This window comes from Mustelus asterias, chromosome 31, assembly GCF_964213995.1.
Source record: "Mustelus asterias chromosome 31, sMusAst1.hap1.1, whole genome shotgun sequence".
In the NCBI taxonomy this organism is placed as follows: domain Eukaryota; kingdom Metazoa; phylum Chordata; class Chondrichthyes; order Carcharhiniformes; family Triakidae; genus Mustelus; species Mustelus asterias.
Window position 1 is genome coordinate 3,102,727 of NC_135831.1, and position 19,642 is coordinate 3,122,368.

The window sequence follows — 19,642 nt, forward strand, 5'->3', positions numbered from 1 at the left end:
TCCCTCAACCCACCCCCACCCTCCCTCAACCCATCCCCACCCTCCCCCCTCCCAGCCCCACCTTCCCCCTCCCTCAACCCACCCCCACCACCCCTCCCTCAGCCCACCCCCACCACCCCTCCCTCAGCCCACCCCCACATCCCCTCCCTCAACCCACCCCCACCTTCCCCCTCCCTCAGCCCACCCCCACCTTCCCCCTCCCCTCAACCCACCCCCACCTTCCCCCTCCCTCAACCCACCCCCACCCTCCCTCAACCCATCCCCACCCTCCCCCCTCCCACCCCCACCTTCCCCCTCCCTCAACCCACCCCCACCTTTCCCCTCCCTCAACCCACCCCCACCACCCCTCCTCAACCCACCCCCACCACCCCCTCCCTCAACCCACCCCCACCACCCCTCCCTCAACCCACCCCCACCCTCCCTCAACCCACCTCCACCTTCCCCCTCCCTCAGCCCACCCCCACCCTCCCCCTCCCACCCCCACCAACCCCTCCCTCAACCCACCCCCACCTTCCCCCTCCCTCAACCCACCCCCCACCCTCCCCCCCTCCCTCAACCCACCCCCACCTTCCCCCTCCCTCAACCACCCCCACCTTCCCCCTCCCTCACCCACCCCCACCTTCCCCCTCCCTCAACCCACCCCCACCTTCCCCCTCCCTCAACCCACCCCCACCTTCCCCTCCCTCAACCCACCCCCACCCCTCCCTCAACCCACCCCCCACATCCCCCCTCCCTCAACCCACCCCCCATCCTCCCTCAGCCCACCCCCACCTTCCAGCTCCCTCAACCCACCTCCACATCCCCTCTCCCTCAACCCCCCCCAATCCCCCCTTCCTCAACCCACCCCCCACCCTCCCTCCACCCTCCCCTCTGCCTCAACCCACCCCCATCCTCCCTCAACCCACCCCCACCCTCCCCTCTCCCTCAACCCACCTCCATCCTCCCCCAAACCCCCCCCCTCAACCCACCCCTCACCCTCCCCCTGCCTCAACCCACCCCTCACGCTCCCCCAAACCCCCCTCAACCCTTCCCCCACCCTCCCCCCTCCCTCAATTCACCCCTCCACCCTCCCCCACAACCCCCTCACCCTCAACCCTTCCCCTACCATCCCCCGCCCCCACACACTCCTCTCCCTCAACCCTTCCCCCACCCTCACCCTTCCCTCAACCCACCCCCCTCCCTCAGCCCAACCCCACCCTCCCCCTCCCTCAACCCACCCCCACCCACCCCCACACCCCCCTCTCCCTCAACCCTTCCCCCACCCGCCCCCAAACCTCCCCCCTCAACCCTTCCCCCCACCCTCCTCCTCCTCCTCTCCTCCTCCTCCTCCCCCTCCCCCTCTCCTTCAACCCTTCCTGCACCCACCCCACTCCCCGACATCCCCCTCCCTCTCAACCTCTCTCCCCCACACCCCTCTTCCCCAACCTCCCCCACCCTCCTCCTTCCCCTCCCTCTCCCCCTCCTCCACCCCCACCCCCACACCCCTTTCTCTCACACCTCCACTCCCTCTCCCCACAACCCCACCATCTCCCCCCGCCCCGCCGCCGCCCCCCCCCCCCACCCCCCCACCCCCGCCACACACCCCACACATTCCCCACTGGCAAAACTACGGCCTAGGACCCTCGCGCCACTCTTTCCGTGCTTCTGCCGTTGACTAGGCCCGTAAGGGCAAAGATCACGGTGCACTGCCATTGGAGATCTGAGCCAGTGATGGGATCAGGGAGAGAGTGGGGCAGTGGGATTAGTTTGGGGATTGATACAGGGCTATGGGGAGAGAGTGGGGCAGTGGGATTAGTTTGGGGATTGATACAGGGCTATGGGGAGAGAGCGGGGCAGTGGGATTAGTTTGGGGATCGATACAGGGCTATGGGGAGAGAGTGGGGCAGAGGGATTAGTTTGGGGATTGATACAGGGCTATGGGGAGAGAGCGGGGCAGTGGCATTAGTTTGGGGGATTGATACAGGGCTATGGGGAGAGAGCGGGGCAGTGGGATTAGTTTGGGGATTGATACAGGGCTATGGGGAGAGAGCGGGGCAGTGGGATTAGTTTGGGGATTGATACAGAGCAATGGGGAGAGAGTGGGTCAGTGGGATTAGTTTGGGGATTGATACAGGACTATGGGGAGAGAGCGGGGCAGTGGGATTAGTTTGGGGATTGATACAGGGCTATGGGGAGAGAGCGGGGCAGTGGGATTAGTTTGGGGATTGATACAGGGCTATGGGGAGAGAGCGGGGCAGTGGGATTAGTTTGGGGATTGATACAGGACTATGGGGAGAGAGTGGGTCAGTGGGATTAGTTTGGGGATTGATGCAGGGCTATGGGGAGAGAGCGGGCAGTGGGATTAGTTTGGGGATTGATACAGGGCTATGGGGAGAGAGCGGGGCAGTGGGATTAGTTTGGGGATTGATGCAGCGTATGGGGAGAGAGTGGGGCAGTGGGATTAGTTTGGGGATTGATACAGGGCTATGGGGAGAGAGCGGGGCAGTGGGATTAGTTGGGGGATTGATACAGGGCTATGGGGAGAGAGCGGGGCAGTGGGATTAGTTTGGGGATTGATACAGGGCTATGGGGAGAGAGCGGGGCAGTGGGATTAGTTGGGGGATTGATACAGGGCTATGGGGAGAGAGCGGGGCAGTGGGATTAGTTTGGGATTGTTACAGGGCTATGGGGAGAGAGCGGGGCAGCTTGTTCTAATAAGGAGCAAATCTGAGTCTGTGTTGAGTTTACAATGTGTTGGGTGCACATTTGTGACCCCAATCCCTTGACGTGAGTAAGAATGGCCACAAAATGGCCGCCGTGGAGATTGGTCCTGCAGATGTTGGACTGGGACTGAGGCCTTTCGTGAGGCAGAGTCGAAGACGCTTCAATCTGGTGTTAACCCCTTTTCCCTGCTGGGGCCTCAGAGACTAATTCCGAAAGTGTCCAAACCCTTTGGTACGTCCATCACCGCCCCCCCCTGGATTGAAACAGAAGCAACACTGATTCATTTCATTTTAACCTTTGGAGTAACCTACCTGAAGCAGAAAATGTAAGTCAGGATTGTGGCGATGATAAGGACTACAACAGGCACAACGATCGCTACAACGATGATATTGGTGATATCTGGGAAGAGATGGAAGAAAGGCAGTGAGACGTCTTGAAGGTTTTGCCCATGGTCCAGGATGCTCCAACATCTCTGAGAAGGGTAGACTGTCGCACTGCTAATACCCCGCAGGGGATGGCGTGGTGGCACAGTGGATAACACTGCTCCCTCACATTCTCCCCCCGTCCCCGTGGGAGCGAGTCCCACATTCTCCCGCACTCCCCCGTGGGAGCGAGTCCCACATTCTCCCCCACTCCCCCGTGGGAGCGAGTCCCACATTCTCCCCCACTTCCCCGTGGGAGCCAGTCCCACATTCTCCCCCACTCCCCCGTGGGAGCGAGTCCCACATTCTCCCCCACTTCCCCGTGGGAGCGAGTCCCACATTCTCCCCCACTCCCCCGGGGAGTGAGTCCCACATTCTCCCCCACTCCCCGTGGGAGCGAGTCCCACATTCTCCCCCACTCCCCCGTGGGAGCCAGTCCCACATTTCCCCCACTCCCCCGGGGAGTGAGTCCCACATTCTCCCCCACTCCCCGTGGGAGCGAGTCCCACATTCTCCCCCACTCCCCGTGGGAGCGAATCCCACATTCTTTCCCACTCCCCGTGGGAGCGAGTCCCACATTCTCCCCCACTCCCCGTGGGAGCGAGTCCCACATTCTCCCCCACTCCCCCGTGGGAGCGAGTCCCACATTCTCCCCCACTCCCAGTTTGAGCGAGTCCCACATTCTCCCCCACTCCCCATGGGAGCGAGTCCCACATTCTCCCCCACCCCCTGTGGGAGTGAGTCCCACATTCCCCCCCACTCCCCGTAGGGGCAAGTCCCACATTCTCCCCCACTCCCCGTGGGAGCGAGTCCCACATTCTCCCCCACCCACTGTGGGAGCGAGTCCCACATTCTCCCCTACTCCCCGTGGGAGCGAGTCCCACATTCTCCCCCACTCCCTGTGGGAGCGAGCCCCACATTCTCCCCACTCCCCGCGGGAGCGAGTCCCACATTCTCCCCTACTCCCCGTGGCAGCGAGTCCCACATTCTCCCCACTCCCCGCGGGAGCGAGTCCCACATTCTTCCCACTCAGAGGAATCTAACTGCAAAGACAAGAATTTTAAATTCTTGGGATCACCAGGTCAGAGGGCGCTAGGAACGATGTGGGAATGGGATCTAGTGCAGGGATTGCACATGGATAGTTGAGTTCTTAATGAGTTGACTTTATTGGTGGGGAGGCCGGCCATGCGGAGAAGGTTCCGGAACCTTCTTACTGTCTTGAGGGGAAGACTGGAACCCTGGGCCTACCTGGGCAGGCCTCAAATTTCCAGTTTCCAATTCTATTCCCGCACCTAGTGGCGCGCTAAGGTAGACTTTCCTTTCTTCCCAAAGCCTGTCCACCATCGACAAGGACACAAGTCAGGAGTGTGATGGAATATTCCCCACTTGCCTGGAGGGGTGCGGCTCCAACAATACTCAAGAAGCTCGACACTATCCAGGACAAAGCAGCCTCGCTTGATTGGCCCCCCATCCACAAACACCCACTCCCTCCACCCCCGACGCAGCCGTGTGGACCGTCTACAAGATGCACCGCAGCGACTCACCAAGGCTCCTTCGGCAGCACCTTCCAAACCCACCACCTCTACCATCTAGGACAAGGGGCAGCAGATACCTGGGGAACACCCCCACCTGCAAGTTCCCCTCCGAGCCACTCACCATCCCGACTTGGAAATATATCGGCCGTTCCTTCGCAGTGGCTGGGGTCAAAATCCTGGAATTCCCTCCCTAACGGCATTGTGGGTCAACCCACAGCACGTGGACTGCAGCGGGTTCAAGATGGCGGCTCCCCCACCACCTTCTCAAGGGGCAACTAGGGATGGGCAATAAATGGTGGACCCAGCCAGCGACGCCCATGTCCCATGAATGAATGAATTATAAAAAAAGGTCGCTCGTCTGTGGCCAGGGGGCTTATAGCTTGAGGGGGCGCCATTCTACATCAAGCGTGGCTAACCAGGGGTCTCTCCCGCTCTTATCATCGGCCATTGGCATGCTTGGAAGGGTTTACAGTTCTCAACCTGTTTGGCCACCTTGTGAAAGCACCTTCCTCGGCCGTCCTGGGGTGGGACTCAAACCCGGAGCTTCTGGGCCCAAAAGTATGGACGCAAACCCTGCCATGCCACAAGGCCTCCGAAGTCTCAAACACTAATTTGGCCCTGGTGGGAGCAAAGAGGTCATAACCTCGATCCGCACTGATCCTCTTACATCCGTACAACTACCAGGAAGGTCTTTGACCGTCGGACAACGAATCCCTTACCGCTGCAATGTTCTCCTGCGTATAAAGGAGGACAGGAGCAGAAGAATGATCTTCCGTCCACATGACAGGTGCCTCCGTTCTGACACGGGTTCGGCTCACAGGTTGGCTCTGAGGAACAAAGGGGGGAGAATCCAGTTTAGAAATCCGCCCAGCGTACATTTCACACCCCCCCCCATCCCCCCCGCGCCCCCCGTCCCACCAAAACCAGACACGCTGAGTAACGAAGGGAGGATGATGAGGGGAGGGGAGATCCCTGTTACCAACGCAACAAGACGCCTGAGGATACAGGCGTGTTGGGAGCTCAGCGAGTTTCATAGGATCATCGAATCCCGACAGGCCAGAAGGAGGCCATTTGGTCCATCGAGTCTGCACCGACCACAATCCCACCCAGGCCCTATCCCCATGCATTTACCCTAACTAGTCCCCCTGACGCTAAGGGGCAATTTAGCATGGCTAATCCTCCTAACCTACACATCTTTGGGCACGAAGGGACAATTTAGCATGGCCAATCCACCTAACCTGCACATCTTTGGGCACTAAGAGGCAATTTAGCACGGCCAATCCCCTAACCTACACATCTTTGGACGCTAAGGGGCAATTTAGCATGGCCAATCCACCTAACCAGCACATATTTGGGCACTAACGGACAATTTAGCATGGCCAATCCACCTAACCTGCTCATCTTTGGACACTAAGGGGCAATTTAGCATGGCCAATCCACCTAACCTGCTCATCTTTGGACACTAAGGGGCAATTTAGCATGGCCAATCCACCTAATCTGCACATCTTTGGGCACTAAGGGACAATTTAGCATGGCCAATCCCCCTAACCAGCACATCTTTGGGCACTAAGGGACAATTTAGCATGGCCAATCCACCTAACCAGCTCATCTTTGGGCACTAAGGGACAATTTAGCATGGCCAATCCACTCAGCCTGCACATCTTTGGACACTAAGAGGCAATTTAGCATGGCCAATCCACTTAACCCACACATCTTTGGACACTAAGGCAATTTAGCATGGCCAGTCCACCTAACCCGCACATCATTGGACACTAAGAGGTAATTTAGCATGGCCAATCCCCCTAACCTACACATCTTTGGACACCAGGACAACTTAGCATGGCCAATCCACCTAACCTGCACATCTTTGGACACTAAGGGGCAATTTAGCACGGCCAATCCACCTAACCTGCACATCATTGGACACTAAGGGGCAATTTAGCATGGCCAATCCCCCTAACCTACACATCTTTGGATTGTGGGAGGAAACCGGAGCACTCGGAGGAAACCCACGCAGACACGGGGAAAACGTACAGACTCTGCACAAATAGTGACCCAAGCCCGTAATTGAACCCGGGCCTCTGGCGTTGTGAGGCGGCAGTGCCAACCACAGTGCCACCGTGCCGCCAATGGGGTTGACTCTTAGCTGCCCCTCTGCAATGGTCCAACGAGACACTCAGTTCAAGGGGCAATTAGGGATGGGTAACAGATGCTGAACTTGCCCAGTCAGCGACATTCCAAAAACAAATTTAAAAAAATAACTCTTTATCCAAACCCTCTGTGATTCCGAGCTTCCCAGTGAATACTTACTCTCGCAGTAGCGGCCTGCATAGAAGGGTGGACACAGACACTGAGTTCCATTGACAGATTCTTTGCAGGTACCCCCATTTTGACAGGGGCCGGAGAAGCATCCGACTGTTGGAAAAGAAAAATCAGCGAGAAATTAATCGGGGAATGGTTCACCAGTGAAATTCATCGATTCACGACATCACGTTGAAATTCGCTGAGGGGGCATCTGGACAGAGGAGAATGGGGGAGACAGTTCTCACTGGTGGAGGGATTGAGAGGCAGAACAAAGCAAAGGCCAGGATCCTGAATGCATTTGCGGCCTGGGAGTGGGGCAGCACAGTGCTACCGCACAGTGCTATGGCCAATCCACCTAACCGACACATCTCTGGACACTAAGGGACAATTTAGCATGGCCAATCCACCTAACCGACACATCTTCGGACACTAAGAGACAATTTAGCATGGCCAATCCACCTAACCTACACATCTTCGGACACTAAGAGACAATTTAGCATGGCCAATCCACCTAACCGACACATCTTCGGACACTAAGAGGCAATTTAGCATGGCCAATCCACCTAACCTACACATCTTTGGACACTAAGGGGCAATTTAGCATGGCCAGTCCACCTAACCTACACATCTTCGGACACTAAGAGGCAATTTAGCATGGCCAATCCACCTAACCTACACATCTTCGGACACTAAGAGGCAATTTAGCATGGCCAATCCACCTAACCGACACATCTTTGGACACTAAGGGGCAATTTAGCATGGCCAATCCACTTAACCCACACAACTTTGGACACTAAGAGACAATTTAGCATGGCCAATCCACCTAACCTACACATCTTCGGACACTAAGAGACAATTTAGCATGGCCAATCCACCTAACCTACACATCTTCGGACACTAAGAGGCAATTTAGCATGGCCAATCCACCTAACCTACACATCTTTGGACACTAAGGGGCAATTTAGCATGGCCAGTCCACCTAACCTACACATCTTTGGACGCTTTGAAGCCATGGGCAGGTGGTGGCTTCGTCGTATTATTGCAAGACGACTAATCCAGAAACTCAGCTAATGTTCTGGGGGACCTGGGTTCGAATCCCACCACGGCAGATGGTGGAATTTGAATTTGATTTAAAAAAGTCTGGAATTAAGAATCTGCTGGTGACCCATTGTCGATTGTCGGAAAAACCCATCTGGTTCACTCATGTCCTTTAGGGAAGGAAATCTGCCGTCCTTACCCGGTCTGGCCTACATGTGACTCCAGAGCCACAGCCAATGTGGTTGACTCTCAACTGTCTTCCAACGGCAACTAGGGATGGGCAATAAATGCTGGACCAGCCAGCGACGCCCATGTCCCACGAATGAATTATAAAAGACCAAGGGAAAATTTAGCACGGCCAATCCACCTAACCCGCACATCTTTGGACACTAAAGGGCAATTTAGCATGGTCAATCCACCTAACCTGCACATCTTTGGACACTAAGGGGCAATTTAGCACGGCCAATCCACCTAACCTGCACATCTTTGGACACTAAGGGGCAATTTAGCACGGCCAATCCACCTAACCTGCACATCTTTGGACACTAAGGGGCAATTTAGCACGGCCAATCCACCTAACCTGCACATCTTTGGACACTAAGGGGCAATTTAGCATGGCCAATCCACCTAACCTGCACATCTTTCAGACTGTGGGAGGAAACCGGAGCACCCGGAGGAAACATAATGTAGGCACAGGCAGAACTTGCAAACTCCACACAGACAGTGATTCGAGCCGGGAATCGAACCCGGGTCCCTGGTGCTGTGAAGCAGCAGTGCTAACCACTGTGCCACCGTGCCGCAGGGTAGGACTCAGTTAGGATTATATTCATCAGAGCTGAGCAGAGTGAGAGGGGATCTCATAGAAACTTATAAAATTCTAACAGGGTTAGACATGGTAGATTCAGAAAGAATGTTCCCGATGGTGGGGGGAGCCCAGAACTAGGGGTCATAGTTTGAGGATAAGGGGTAAACCTTTTAGGACTGAGGTGAGGAGAAATTTCTTCACCCAGAGGGTGGTGAATGTGTGGAATTCACTCCCACAGAAAGTAGTTGAGGCCAAAACGTCGTGTGATTTCAAGAAGAAATTGGATATCGCTCTTGGGGGCTAAAGGGATCAGGATTTAACATGACTAATCCACCTAACCTGCACATCTTTGGACACTAAGGGATAATTTAGCATGGCCAATCCACCTAACCTGCACATCTTTGGACAGTAAGGGATAATTTAGCATGGCCAATCCACCTAACCTGCACATCTTTGGACACTTAGGTGGATTGGCCATGCTAAATTTCCCCTTAGTGTCCAAAGATGTGCGGGTTAGGTGGATTGGCCATGCTAGATTGCCCCTTAGTGTCCAAAGATGTGCGGGTTAGGTGGATTGGCCATGCTAGATTGCCCCTTAGTGTCCAAAGATGTGCGGGTTAGGTGGATTGGCCATGCTAAATTGCCCCTTAGTGTCCAAAGATGTGTAGGTTAGGTGGATTGGCCATGCTAAATTGCTCCTTCGTGTCCAAAGATGTGCAGGTTAGGTGGATTGGCTGTGCTAAATTGCCCCTTAGTGTCCAAAGATGTGCAGGTTAGGTGGATTGGCCTTGCTAAATTGCCCCTTAGTGTCCAAAGATGTGCAGGTTAGGTGGATTGGCCGTGCTAAATTGTCCCTTAGTGTCCAAAGATGTGTAGGTTAGGTGGATTGGCCATGCTAAATTGCCCCTTAGTGTCCAAAGATGTGCGGGTTAGGTCGATTGGCCATGCTAAATTGCCCCTTAGTGTCCAAAGATGTGTAGGTTAGGTGAATTGGCCATGCTAAATTGCCCCTTAGTGTCCAAAGATGTGCGGGTTAGTGGGATTGGCCATGCTAAATTGCCCCTTAGTGTCCAAAGATGCGCGGGTTAGGTGGATTGGCCATGCTAAATTGCCCCTTAGTGTCCAAAGATGTGCGGGTTAGGGAGTTTGGCCATGCTAAATTGCCCCTTAGTGTCCAAGGGATATGGGGGGAAGGGGGGATCAGGATATTGAATTCGATGATCAGCCATGATCAAAATGAATGGCGGAGCAGGCTCGAAGGGCCGAATGGCCTCCTCCTGCTTCTAGTTTGATCCCTGCAGCCCAGGTAGGGAAACCCTGTGTCCCGTTACAAAGAGGTGGAGTTGAAGCTTTGACCCCTGTTGGAGTTGAAAGGTCGGGGGTGATGCGGTTCTCCCCACTCTTACCCTTGACGCAGGAACGCATGAAATTCTGGACGCCGCAGGTCGTGTTAACCGGACAGCTCTTTACCGCGCACGAAACGGTTTGCGTGGCGTTACACGTGCAGTCCTCGGCGCAGGTCTCGGTGACGAACCTCTCGCCAACCTGTCATCCCATGCGAGGGAAGAGAGAGAGTGAGAGAATCAAGAGTTAGGATTGGTTGAATGTACACACGAAACAGATCCCCCCGACGGGACATTGGCACTTGGGAGCTAAATCTGGCCTCACCTCAACATTTGTTCGTCCGACAGACGGTCATTGAGAAATTGGTAAGGTCCATAAGGGCTAGGAGCTAGAGTAGGCCATTCAGCCCTTCCGGACCTGCTCTGCCATTTAATACGGGGCGGGCACAGTGGTTAGCACTGCTGCCTCACAGCGCCAGGGACCCGGGTTCGATTCCCGGCTCGGGTTAGTGAATGTGCGGAGACTATAACCTTCACCCTGTAACTTTAACCCTGTAACTTTCACCCGCACCCTATAACTCTAATTCTAGGGCAGCACGGAGGCACAGTGGTTCGCAAAGAACCAGTCTGCAGGTGCAACAGGTGATCAAGAAGGCAAATGGGATGTTGGCCTATATCGCAAGGGGCATAGAATATAAAAGCAGAGATGTCTTGCTGCATCTGTGATGTGGAGATGCCGGCGTTGGACTGGGGTAAACACAGTAAGAAGTTTAACAACACCAGGTTAAAGTCCAACAGGTTTATTTGGTAGCAAAAGCCACACAAGCTTTCGGAGCTCCAAGCCCCTTCTTCAGGTGAGTGGGAATTCTGTTCACACACAGTCACGTTGTTTTGTTTCTTAAAGACTTGATTAGTTGTAAGTATTCGCATTCATGTAAATTGAGTTTGTGTCTTTATATGCTCTGTTTGTGAACAGAATTCCCACTCACCTGAAGAAGGGGCTTGGAGCTCCGAAAGCTTGTGTGGCTTTTGCTACCAAATAAACCTGTTGGACTTTAACCTGGTGTTGTTAAACTTCTTGCTGCATCTGTACAGGGCATTGGTGAGGCCGCAGCTGGAATACTGTGTGCAGTATTGGTCCCCTTATTTGCGGAAGGATATATTGGCCTTGGAGGGAGTGCAGAGAAGGTTCACCAGGTTGATACCGGAGATGAGGGGTGTAGATTATGAGGAGAGACTGAGCAGATTGGGTTTGTATTCGTTGGAATTTAGAAGGCTGAGGGGGGATCTTATAGAGACCTATAAGATAATGAAGGGTCTGGATAGGGTAGAGGTGGAGAGATTCTTTCCACTTAGAAAGGAAGCTAGAACTAGAGGGCACAGCCTCAAACTAAAGGGGGGTCAGTTTAGGACAGAGTTGAGGAGGAACTTCTTCTCTCAGAGGGTGGTGAATCTCTGGAATTCTCTGCCCACTGAAGTGGTGGAGGCTACCTCGTTGAATATGTTTAAATCACGGATAGATGGACTCCTGATTGGTAAGGGAATTAGGGGTTATCGGGATCAGGCGGGTAAGTGGAACTGATCCACTTCAGATCAGCCATGATCTTATTGAATGGCGGGGCAGGCTCGAGGGGCTAAATGGCCTACTCCTGCTCCTATTTCTTATGTTCTTATGTTCTTAGCGCTGCTGCCTCACAGCATCAGGGACCCGGGTTCGATTCCCAGCTTGGGTCACTGTCTGTGTGGAGTCTGCATGTTCTCCCCATGTCTGCGTGGGTTTCCTCCGGGTGCTCCGGTTTCCTCCCACAGTCCGAAAGACGTGTAGGTTAGGGTGGATTGGCCGTGCTAAATTCTCCCTCAGTGTTACCCGAACAGGCGCCGGAGTGTGGGCGACTAGGGGATTCTCACAGTAACTTCATTGCGGTGTTCATGTAAGCCTACTAATAAATAAGCTTTGAACTTTAACTTTAGGATTATGGCTGATCTCATCTCTATCTCAAGTTCACCTTCCCGTCCACTCCCCCTTCACTCCGCGACTAATTAAAAACCTATCTATCTCCACCTTAAACCTGTTTAGTTGTTCTGATGTCCATTGCACTCTGGGGAGGAGAGTTCATGGATACGCCAACCAGTGGGAGAGGTAGTCTCTCCTCACGTCGGTTTTAAATCTCACACCAGCTCAAAGTCCAACAGGTTTGACCTGTTGGTGGTTCTTACTGTGCCCAGCCCGGTCCATCTCCACATCATTCCTGTCTGAAATCTGCCACTCCTTATCCTGAAACCGTGGCCTCTCGTTCTCGAATGTCCAACGAGGGGACGCATCCGCTCTCCCTCTACCCTGCCAATTCCCCCAGGTACCAGCTCATTGAGATCCGGGAGGGAGTTGTCTCTCTCGGACAGGCCTGGATAGCACAGTGGGTTAGCACTGCTGCTTCACAGCTCCAGGGTCCTGGGTTCGATTCCCGGCCTCGGGTCACTGTCTGTGTGGAGTTTGCACATTCTCCTCGTGTCTGCGTGGGTTTCCTCCGGGTGCTCCGGTTTCCTCCCACAGTCCAAAGATGTGCGTGTTAGGTTGATTGGCCAGGTTAAAAAATTGCCCCTTAGAGTCCTGGGATGTGTAGGTTAGAGGGATTAGCGGGTAAAATATGTGGGGGTAGGGCCTGGGTGGGATTGTGGTCGGTGCAGACTCGATGGGCCGAATGGCCACCTTCTGCACTGTAGGGTTTCTATGATTTCTATGATGATTCGCACACGGGACGTAACCTTATTCATCTCAATCCTCTCCCCCCCCTTCCCTACTCTGGAGAAAATAACCCAAGCCCGTCTTGTCGCTCCTTGTAGCTCAAATGCTCCATCCCAGGCTACCTGCTGGCGAATCTCCTCTGTAACTCCCCTCTCCAGTACTACCACCTAAGTTATAAGGAGAGGTTGGGTGAGGCTTGGGTTGTCTTCTGTCTTATACAATAAATGGCAGAGTCATCAGGAGTATAGAAACACAGAGGGACCTAGGTGTGCAAGTCCACAAATCCTTGAAGGTGGCAACACAGGTGGAGAAGGTGGTGAAGAAGGCATATGGTATGCTTGCCTTTATAGGACGGGGTATAGAGTATAAAAGCTGGAGTCTGATGATGCAGCTGTATAGAACGCTGGTTAGGCCACATTTGGAGTACTGCGTCCAGTTCTGGTCGCCGCACTACCAGAAGGACGTGGAGGCATTGGAGAGAGTGCAGAGAAGGTTTACCAGGATGTTGCCTGGTATGGAGGGTCTTAGCTATGAGGAGAGATTGGGTAAACTGGGGTTGTTCTCCCTGGAAAGACGGAGAATGAGGGAAGATCTAATAGAGGTGTACAAGATTATGGAGGGTATAGATAGGGTGAACAGTGGGAAGCTTTTTCCCAGGTCGGAGGTGACGACCACGAGGGGTCACGGGCTCAAGCTGAGAGGGGCGAAGTATAACTCAGACATCAGAGGGACGTTTTTTACACAGAGGGTGGTGGGGGCCTGGAATGCGCTGCCAAGTAGGGTGGTGGAGGCAGGCACGCTGACATCGTTTAAGACTTACCTGGATAGTCACATGAGCAGCCTGGGAATGGAGGGATACAAACGATTGGTCGAGTTGGACCAAGGAGCGGCACAGGCTTGGAGGGCCGAAGGGCCTGTTTCCTGTGCTGTACTGTTCTTTGTTCTTTGTTCTTCTCTGGAGCAGAGAAGACTGAGGGGGCGACCTGATCGAGGTGTACAAGATTATGAGGGGCACGGAGAGGGTGCATAAGGAGCAGCTGTTCCCCTGAGTCGAAGGGTCAGTCCGCGAGGGGACACAAGTTAAAGGTGAGGGGGGTGGGCGGTTTAGGGGGGGGATTTGAAGAAAAACCTTTTCACTCAAGAGGGTCTGGAATGCGCTGCCTGGGAGGGTGGTGGAGGCGGGATGCCTCAAATCCTTTAAAAAGTACCCGGATGAGCACTTGGCGCGGCCGTAACATTCAGGGTTGTGGGCCAAGTGCTGGCAAGTGGGATTAGGTGGGCAGGTCAGGCCCTATCGACGGGCCGAAGGGCCTCTTCTGCACTGTCGCATTCTGTGATCAGAAGCGCACACAGTACCCTAGCTGTGGCCTAACCAGTGCTCTGTCAAACTCCAACATTACCTCCTTGCTCGACTGATAACAGCAAGGGCCCCATATGTCTTTATAACTCCCCTATTCACCTGCCCTACTGATTCAGGGATCTGTGAGTAAGTATCCCAAGATCTCTCTGTTCCTCTGAGCCGCCCAGTGTCCTGCCATTCATTGATACTCCCTTGCCCTGTCAAAGGGTTAAAAATCACGCAAGTTTTTAAAAAGAATCACATAAGCTGCGACGGGAAAATGAAAGTTCTTTGTAAAAATCTTCACAGATAAGCACCAAGGTCTTTAGTCTGAGCAAATTCATTGAGTAAGAGTTTTAACAACACCAGGTTAAAGTCCAACAGGTTTATTTGGTAGCTTTCGGAGCGCTGCTCCTTCGTCAGATGGAGTGGAAATCCGCTCTCAAACAGGGCGCAGAGACACAAAATCAAGTTACAGAATACTGATTAGAATGCGGATCTTGACAGCCGATCAGGTCTTAAAGATACAGACAATGTGAGTGGAGGGAGCATTAAGCACAGGTTAAAGAGATGCTTATTGCCTCCAGACGGGACAGCCAGTGAGATTCTGCAAGTCCAGGAGGCAAAGCTGTGGGGGTTACTGATAGTGTGATATAAACCCAAGATCACGACACACGACAGCGCAGAGTCGCTGAGCAGAAACTGACAGCCAAGTTCCGCACGCATGAGGACGGCCTAAACCGGGATCTTGGGTTCATGTCGCACTATCAGATAAAGCTCGGCACAACATCGTGGGCCGAAGGGCCTGTTCTGTGCTGAACTGTTCTGTGTTCTGTTCTATGTTCTATCAGTAACCCCCACAGCTTTGCCTCCTGGACTTGCAGAATCTCACTGGCTGTCCTGTCTGGAGACAATACACATCTCTTTAACCTGTGCTTAACCCTCTCTCCACTCACATTGTCTGTACCTTTAAGACACAATTACCTGTAAAGGCAAGTCGTGGGGGTTACAGATAGTGTGACATGAACCCAAGATCCCGGTTGAGGCCGTCCTCATGTGTGCGGAACTTGGCTATCAGTTTCTGCTCAGCGACTCTGCGCTGTCGTGTGTCGTGAAGGCCACCTTGGAGAACGCTTACCCGAAGATCAGAGGCTGAATGCCCGTGACCGCTGAAGTGCTCCCCAACAGGAAGAGAACAGTCCTGCCTGGTGATTATCGAGCGGTGTTCATTCATCCGTTGTCGTAGCGTCTGCATGGTCTCCCCAGTGTACCACTCACCTGATGAAGGGGCAGCGCTCCGAAAGCCTATGGCTTGTGCTACCAAATAAACCTGTTGGACTTTAACCTGGTGTTGTGAGACTTCTTACTGTGTTTACCCCAGTCCAACGCCAGCATCTCCACATCACCTGAAGAGGTGCCAGAGTGTGGTGACTAGGGGATTTTCACAGTAACTCCATTGCGGTGTTAAAATGTAAGCCGATTTGTGACACTAATAAATAAACTTTAACTTTAAACTTTAACTTTAATGATTAAGTCTTCACGCTGATTGGATATTATAAGTAAGCAAGCATGAATTGCATGATTGTGATTGGTTTTAATATCTGTACCACATGCATGATGTAACCTTAATCAATAGTTATGAATGGATAGACTTACCTTGATTGGTATTTACTAATTACTTGTAGTCGAATTTAAAAACTATAACTGCTTATGTATTCCTGAATTCTGGGCTCAGGCTAGTTACTGACACTGAAACTTCGCAGGGTCCTCGCTGGAGATTGAAATTAAAACAGCTGTTTAAAAGAACTCTGCGACTTGGTCTGGTTACTTGAAGATAAAGTGGTGATCAATTAAACGGCTGAACATCAAAGGCCGCAATATTGCATCACATCACACTTTAAAACAGCATCTGCCACTGCTCTGCCCACCTGGTCAACCCATCCACACCTTCCTGTAACCTGCAGCCACCTTCTTCACTATTAACCACCCCGGCAAATCTTGGGTGTTGCCTTCACCTACCCCGTAATACTTGTTGCGGAAGGTGCATCCACACTGGCTGTAAGGCACGCACTCGAAGCCACTGTAGACGTAGCCTCTGTCGCACTCGCACCCTTCCAGGCAGGGCAGGTCGCACGCTGATGGGGCGGCCAGATCACCGCAGGTGGGGGGGCAGGCGGCCATGCAGGGCTTGTAGGAGCTGTGAGGCGGACAGGCCATAGCTGCGAGGAAAGAAACACAACGGATTCGTCAGAAGGCTGACGCCACCCCCGAGCGGTTTCCCTCACTTTACCACACATAAGAACATAAGAAATAGGAGCAGGAGTAGGCCATCTAGCCCCTCGAGCCTGCCCCGCCATTCAATAAGATCATGGTTGATCTGACGTGGATCAGTACCCGGCAGAACAGCGGATTAGACCCCCTCTGCACCGCCCCCGCCCCCCCCCCCCCCCCCCGGCCACTCACCCCCCCCACCCCCCCCCCCCCCCCAACCCCCCCACCACTACCTTACCGCCCTCCTGCGGGACCAGGGACTCTCGAGGCATTCTGCAGGCGGTGAGGCACCGCCGTCACGGTAATTCTGACTGCAAGCCAACTTAACCCGCATGGGGCGACACGGTGGCACAACGGTTAGCACCGCTACCTCACAGCACCAGGGACCCAGGTTCAATCCCCAGCCTCGGGTCACTTTCTGTGCAGAGTCTGCACATTCTCCCCGTGTCTGCGTGGGTTTCTTCCTACTGTCCGAAGGATGTGCGGGTTAGGTGGATTGGCCATGCTAAATTGCCCCTTCGTGTCCAAAGATGTGCAGGTTAGGTGGATTGGCCATGCTAAATTGCCCCTTAGTGTCCAAAGATGTGTAGGTTAGGTGGATTGGCCATGCTAAATTGCCCCTTAGTGTCCAAAGATGTGCGGGTTAGGTGGATTGGCCATGCTAAATTGCCCCTTAGTGTCCAAAGATGTGCGGGTTAGGTGGATTGGCCATGCTAAATTGTCCCTTAGTGTCCAAAGATGTGTAGGGTAGGAGGATTGGCCATGCTAAATTGCCCCTTAGTGTCCAAAGATGTGCGGGTTAGGTGGATTGGCCATGCTAAATTGTCCCTTAGTGTCCAAAGATGTGTAGGGTAGGAGGATTGGCCATGCTAAATTGCCCCTTATTGTCCAAAGATGTGCAGGTTAGGTGGATTGGCCATGCTAAATTGCCCCTTAGTGTCCAAAGATGTGCAGGTTTGGTGGATTGGCCATGCTAAATTGCCCCTTAGTGTCCAAAGATGTGCAGGTTTGGTGGATTGGCCATGCTACCTAACCAGCAGATCTTTGGACACTAAGGGGCAATTTAGCACGGCCAATCCACCAAACCTGCAAGTCTTTCGGACTGTGGGAGGAAACCGGGGCCCCCGGAGGAAACCCACGCAGACACGGGGAGAACGTGCAGACTCCGCACAGACAGTGACCCGAGCCGCGAATTGAACCCGGGTCCCTGGTGCCGTGAGGCAGCAGTGCTAACCCACTGTGCCACCGTGCCCCCCAGTTCCTAAGCCCCACCTCAGCAACGGGGGTGTAACGGGGTTCTTGGATAATGGGTGGATCAAGGAACAGGCTGCGTGAATCCAGACTCCCTGACCCGGGCGAGAGAGAGCGGGCATCGGGCCGAAGTAAAATAATAGCGCTGTACGGTTCAGTGCTCCTCACTCCCTTCGCACAGAGTCCCCACCCCCCCGTCCCGTCCCCGAGACCCTCCACAGTCCCCCCCCGGATCTTCACACTCAGACTCACGGCAGTTGGTTGCGGCTCTCCAGTTGGGGAGGGCGGTGCCGTTAGCCTGGCAGACCTGAACGTACGTGTCGTAGCTGGCACACAGCATCTCGGAGTTATTGTAGAACTGGCACAGGTCGAAGAGACAGTTCCTGAGGGGAGACGGAGGGAAACATTCAGTATCTCACCCTTAGAAATATATTCCCGCCTTACAGTACAGAGCTCCCTCTACACACCCCCTGACAGTACAGAGCTCCCTCTACACTCCCCCTGACAGTACAGAGCTCCCTCTACACTCCCCCTGACAGTACAGAGCTCCCTCTACACACCCCCTGACAGTACAGAGCTCCCTCTACACTCCCCCCCTGACAGTGCAGAGCTCCCTCTACACTCCCCCTGACAGTACAGAGCTCCCTCTACACCCTCCCTGACAGTACAGAGCTCCCTCTACACTCCCCCCCTGACAGTACAGAGCTCCCTCTACACTCCCCCTGACAGTACAGAGCTCCCTCTACACACCCCCTGACAGTACAGAGCTCCCTCTACACTCCCCCCCTGACAGTGCAGAGCTCCCTCTACACTCCCCCCCTGACAGTACAGAGCTCCCTCTACACTCCCCCTGACAGTACAGAGCTCCCTCTACACTCCCCCCCTGACAGTACAGAGCTCCCTCTACACTCCCCCCTGACAGTACAGAGCTCCCTCTACACTCCCCCCTGACAGTACAGAGCTCCCTCTACACTCCCCCCCTGACAGTGCAGAGATCCCTCTACACTCCCCCTGACAGTACAGAGCTCCCCCTACACTCCCCCTGACAGTACAGAGCTCCCTCTACACTCCCCCTGACAGTACAGAGCTCCCTCTACACTCCCCCCGACAGTACAGAGCTCCCTCTACACTCCCCCCGACAGTACAGAGCTCCCTCTACACTCTCCCTGAGAGTAACTAGAAGCAGGAGGAGGCCATTCGGCCCTTCGAGCTGCTCCGCCATTCACTTTGATCATGGCTGATCACCCAATTCAATATCCTGATCCCCTCCTTCCCCCCATATCCCTCGATCCCTTTCGCCCCAAGAGCTGTATCCAATTCCTTCTTGAAATCACACAACGTTTTGGCCTCAACTACTTTCTGTGGGAGTGAATTCCACACATTCACCACCCTCTGGGTGAAGAAATCTCTCCTCACCTCAGTTCTAAAAGGTTTACCCCTTATCCTCAAACTCTGACCCCTAGTTCTGGACTCCCCCCACCATCGGGAACATTCTTTCTGAATCTACCCTGTCTAACCCTGTTAGAATTTTATAAGTTTCTATGAGACCCCCCCTCACTCTTCTAAACTCCAGTGAATATAATCCTAACCGACTTAGTCTCTCCTCATATGACAGACCTGCCATCCCAGGAATCAGCCTGGTAAACCTTCGCTGCGCTCCCTCTATAGCAAGGACATCCTTCCTCAGATAAGGACACCAAAACTGCACACAACACTTCAGATGTGGCCTCACCAACGCTCTGTGCAATTGCAGCAAAACATCCCTATCCCTGTACTCAAATCCTCTCGCTATCAAGGCCAACATACCATTTGCCTTCTTGACTGCCTGCTGTACCTGCGCGCTTACTTTCAGCGACTGATGCACGAGGGCTCCAAGGTCTCGCTGAGT

General features: G+C 53.9%; 1 protein-coding gene across 1 annotated transcript in view; it reads right to left on the reverse strand.

Moving 5' to 3' along the window:
* Positions 1 to 19,642, reverse strand: part of LOC144481621 (zonadhesin-like) — a 129,019-nt gene that overhangs the window by 1,716 nt on the left and 107,661 nt on the right. The window contains exons 37-42 of the mRNA XM_078200758.1: positions 18,007 to 18,137; positions 16,252 to 16,451; positions 10,214 to 10,352; positions 6,971 to 7,075; positions 5,380 to 5,487; positions 3,015 to 3,102 (exon numbers count right to left, since the gene is read on the reverse strand). Coding sequence (XP_078056884.1) covers positions 3,015 to 3,102; positions 5,380 to 5,487; positions 6,971 to 7,075; positions 10,214 to 10,352; positions 16,252 to 16,451; positions 18,007 to 18,137 — 771 coding nt within the window. The remainder of the gene's footprint in view (positions 1 to 3,014; positions 3,103 to 5,379; positions 5,488 to 6,970; positions 7,076 to 10,213; positions 10,353 to 16,251; positions 16,452 to 18,006; positions 18,138 to 19,642) is intronic.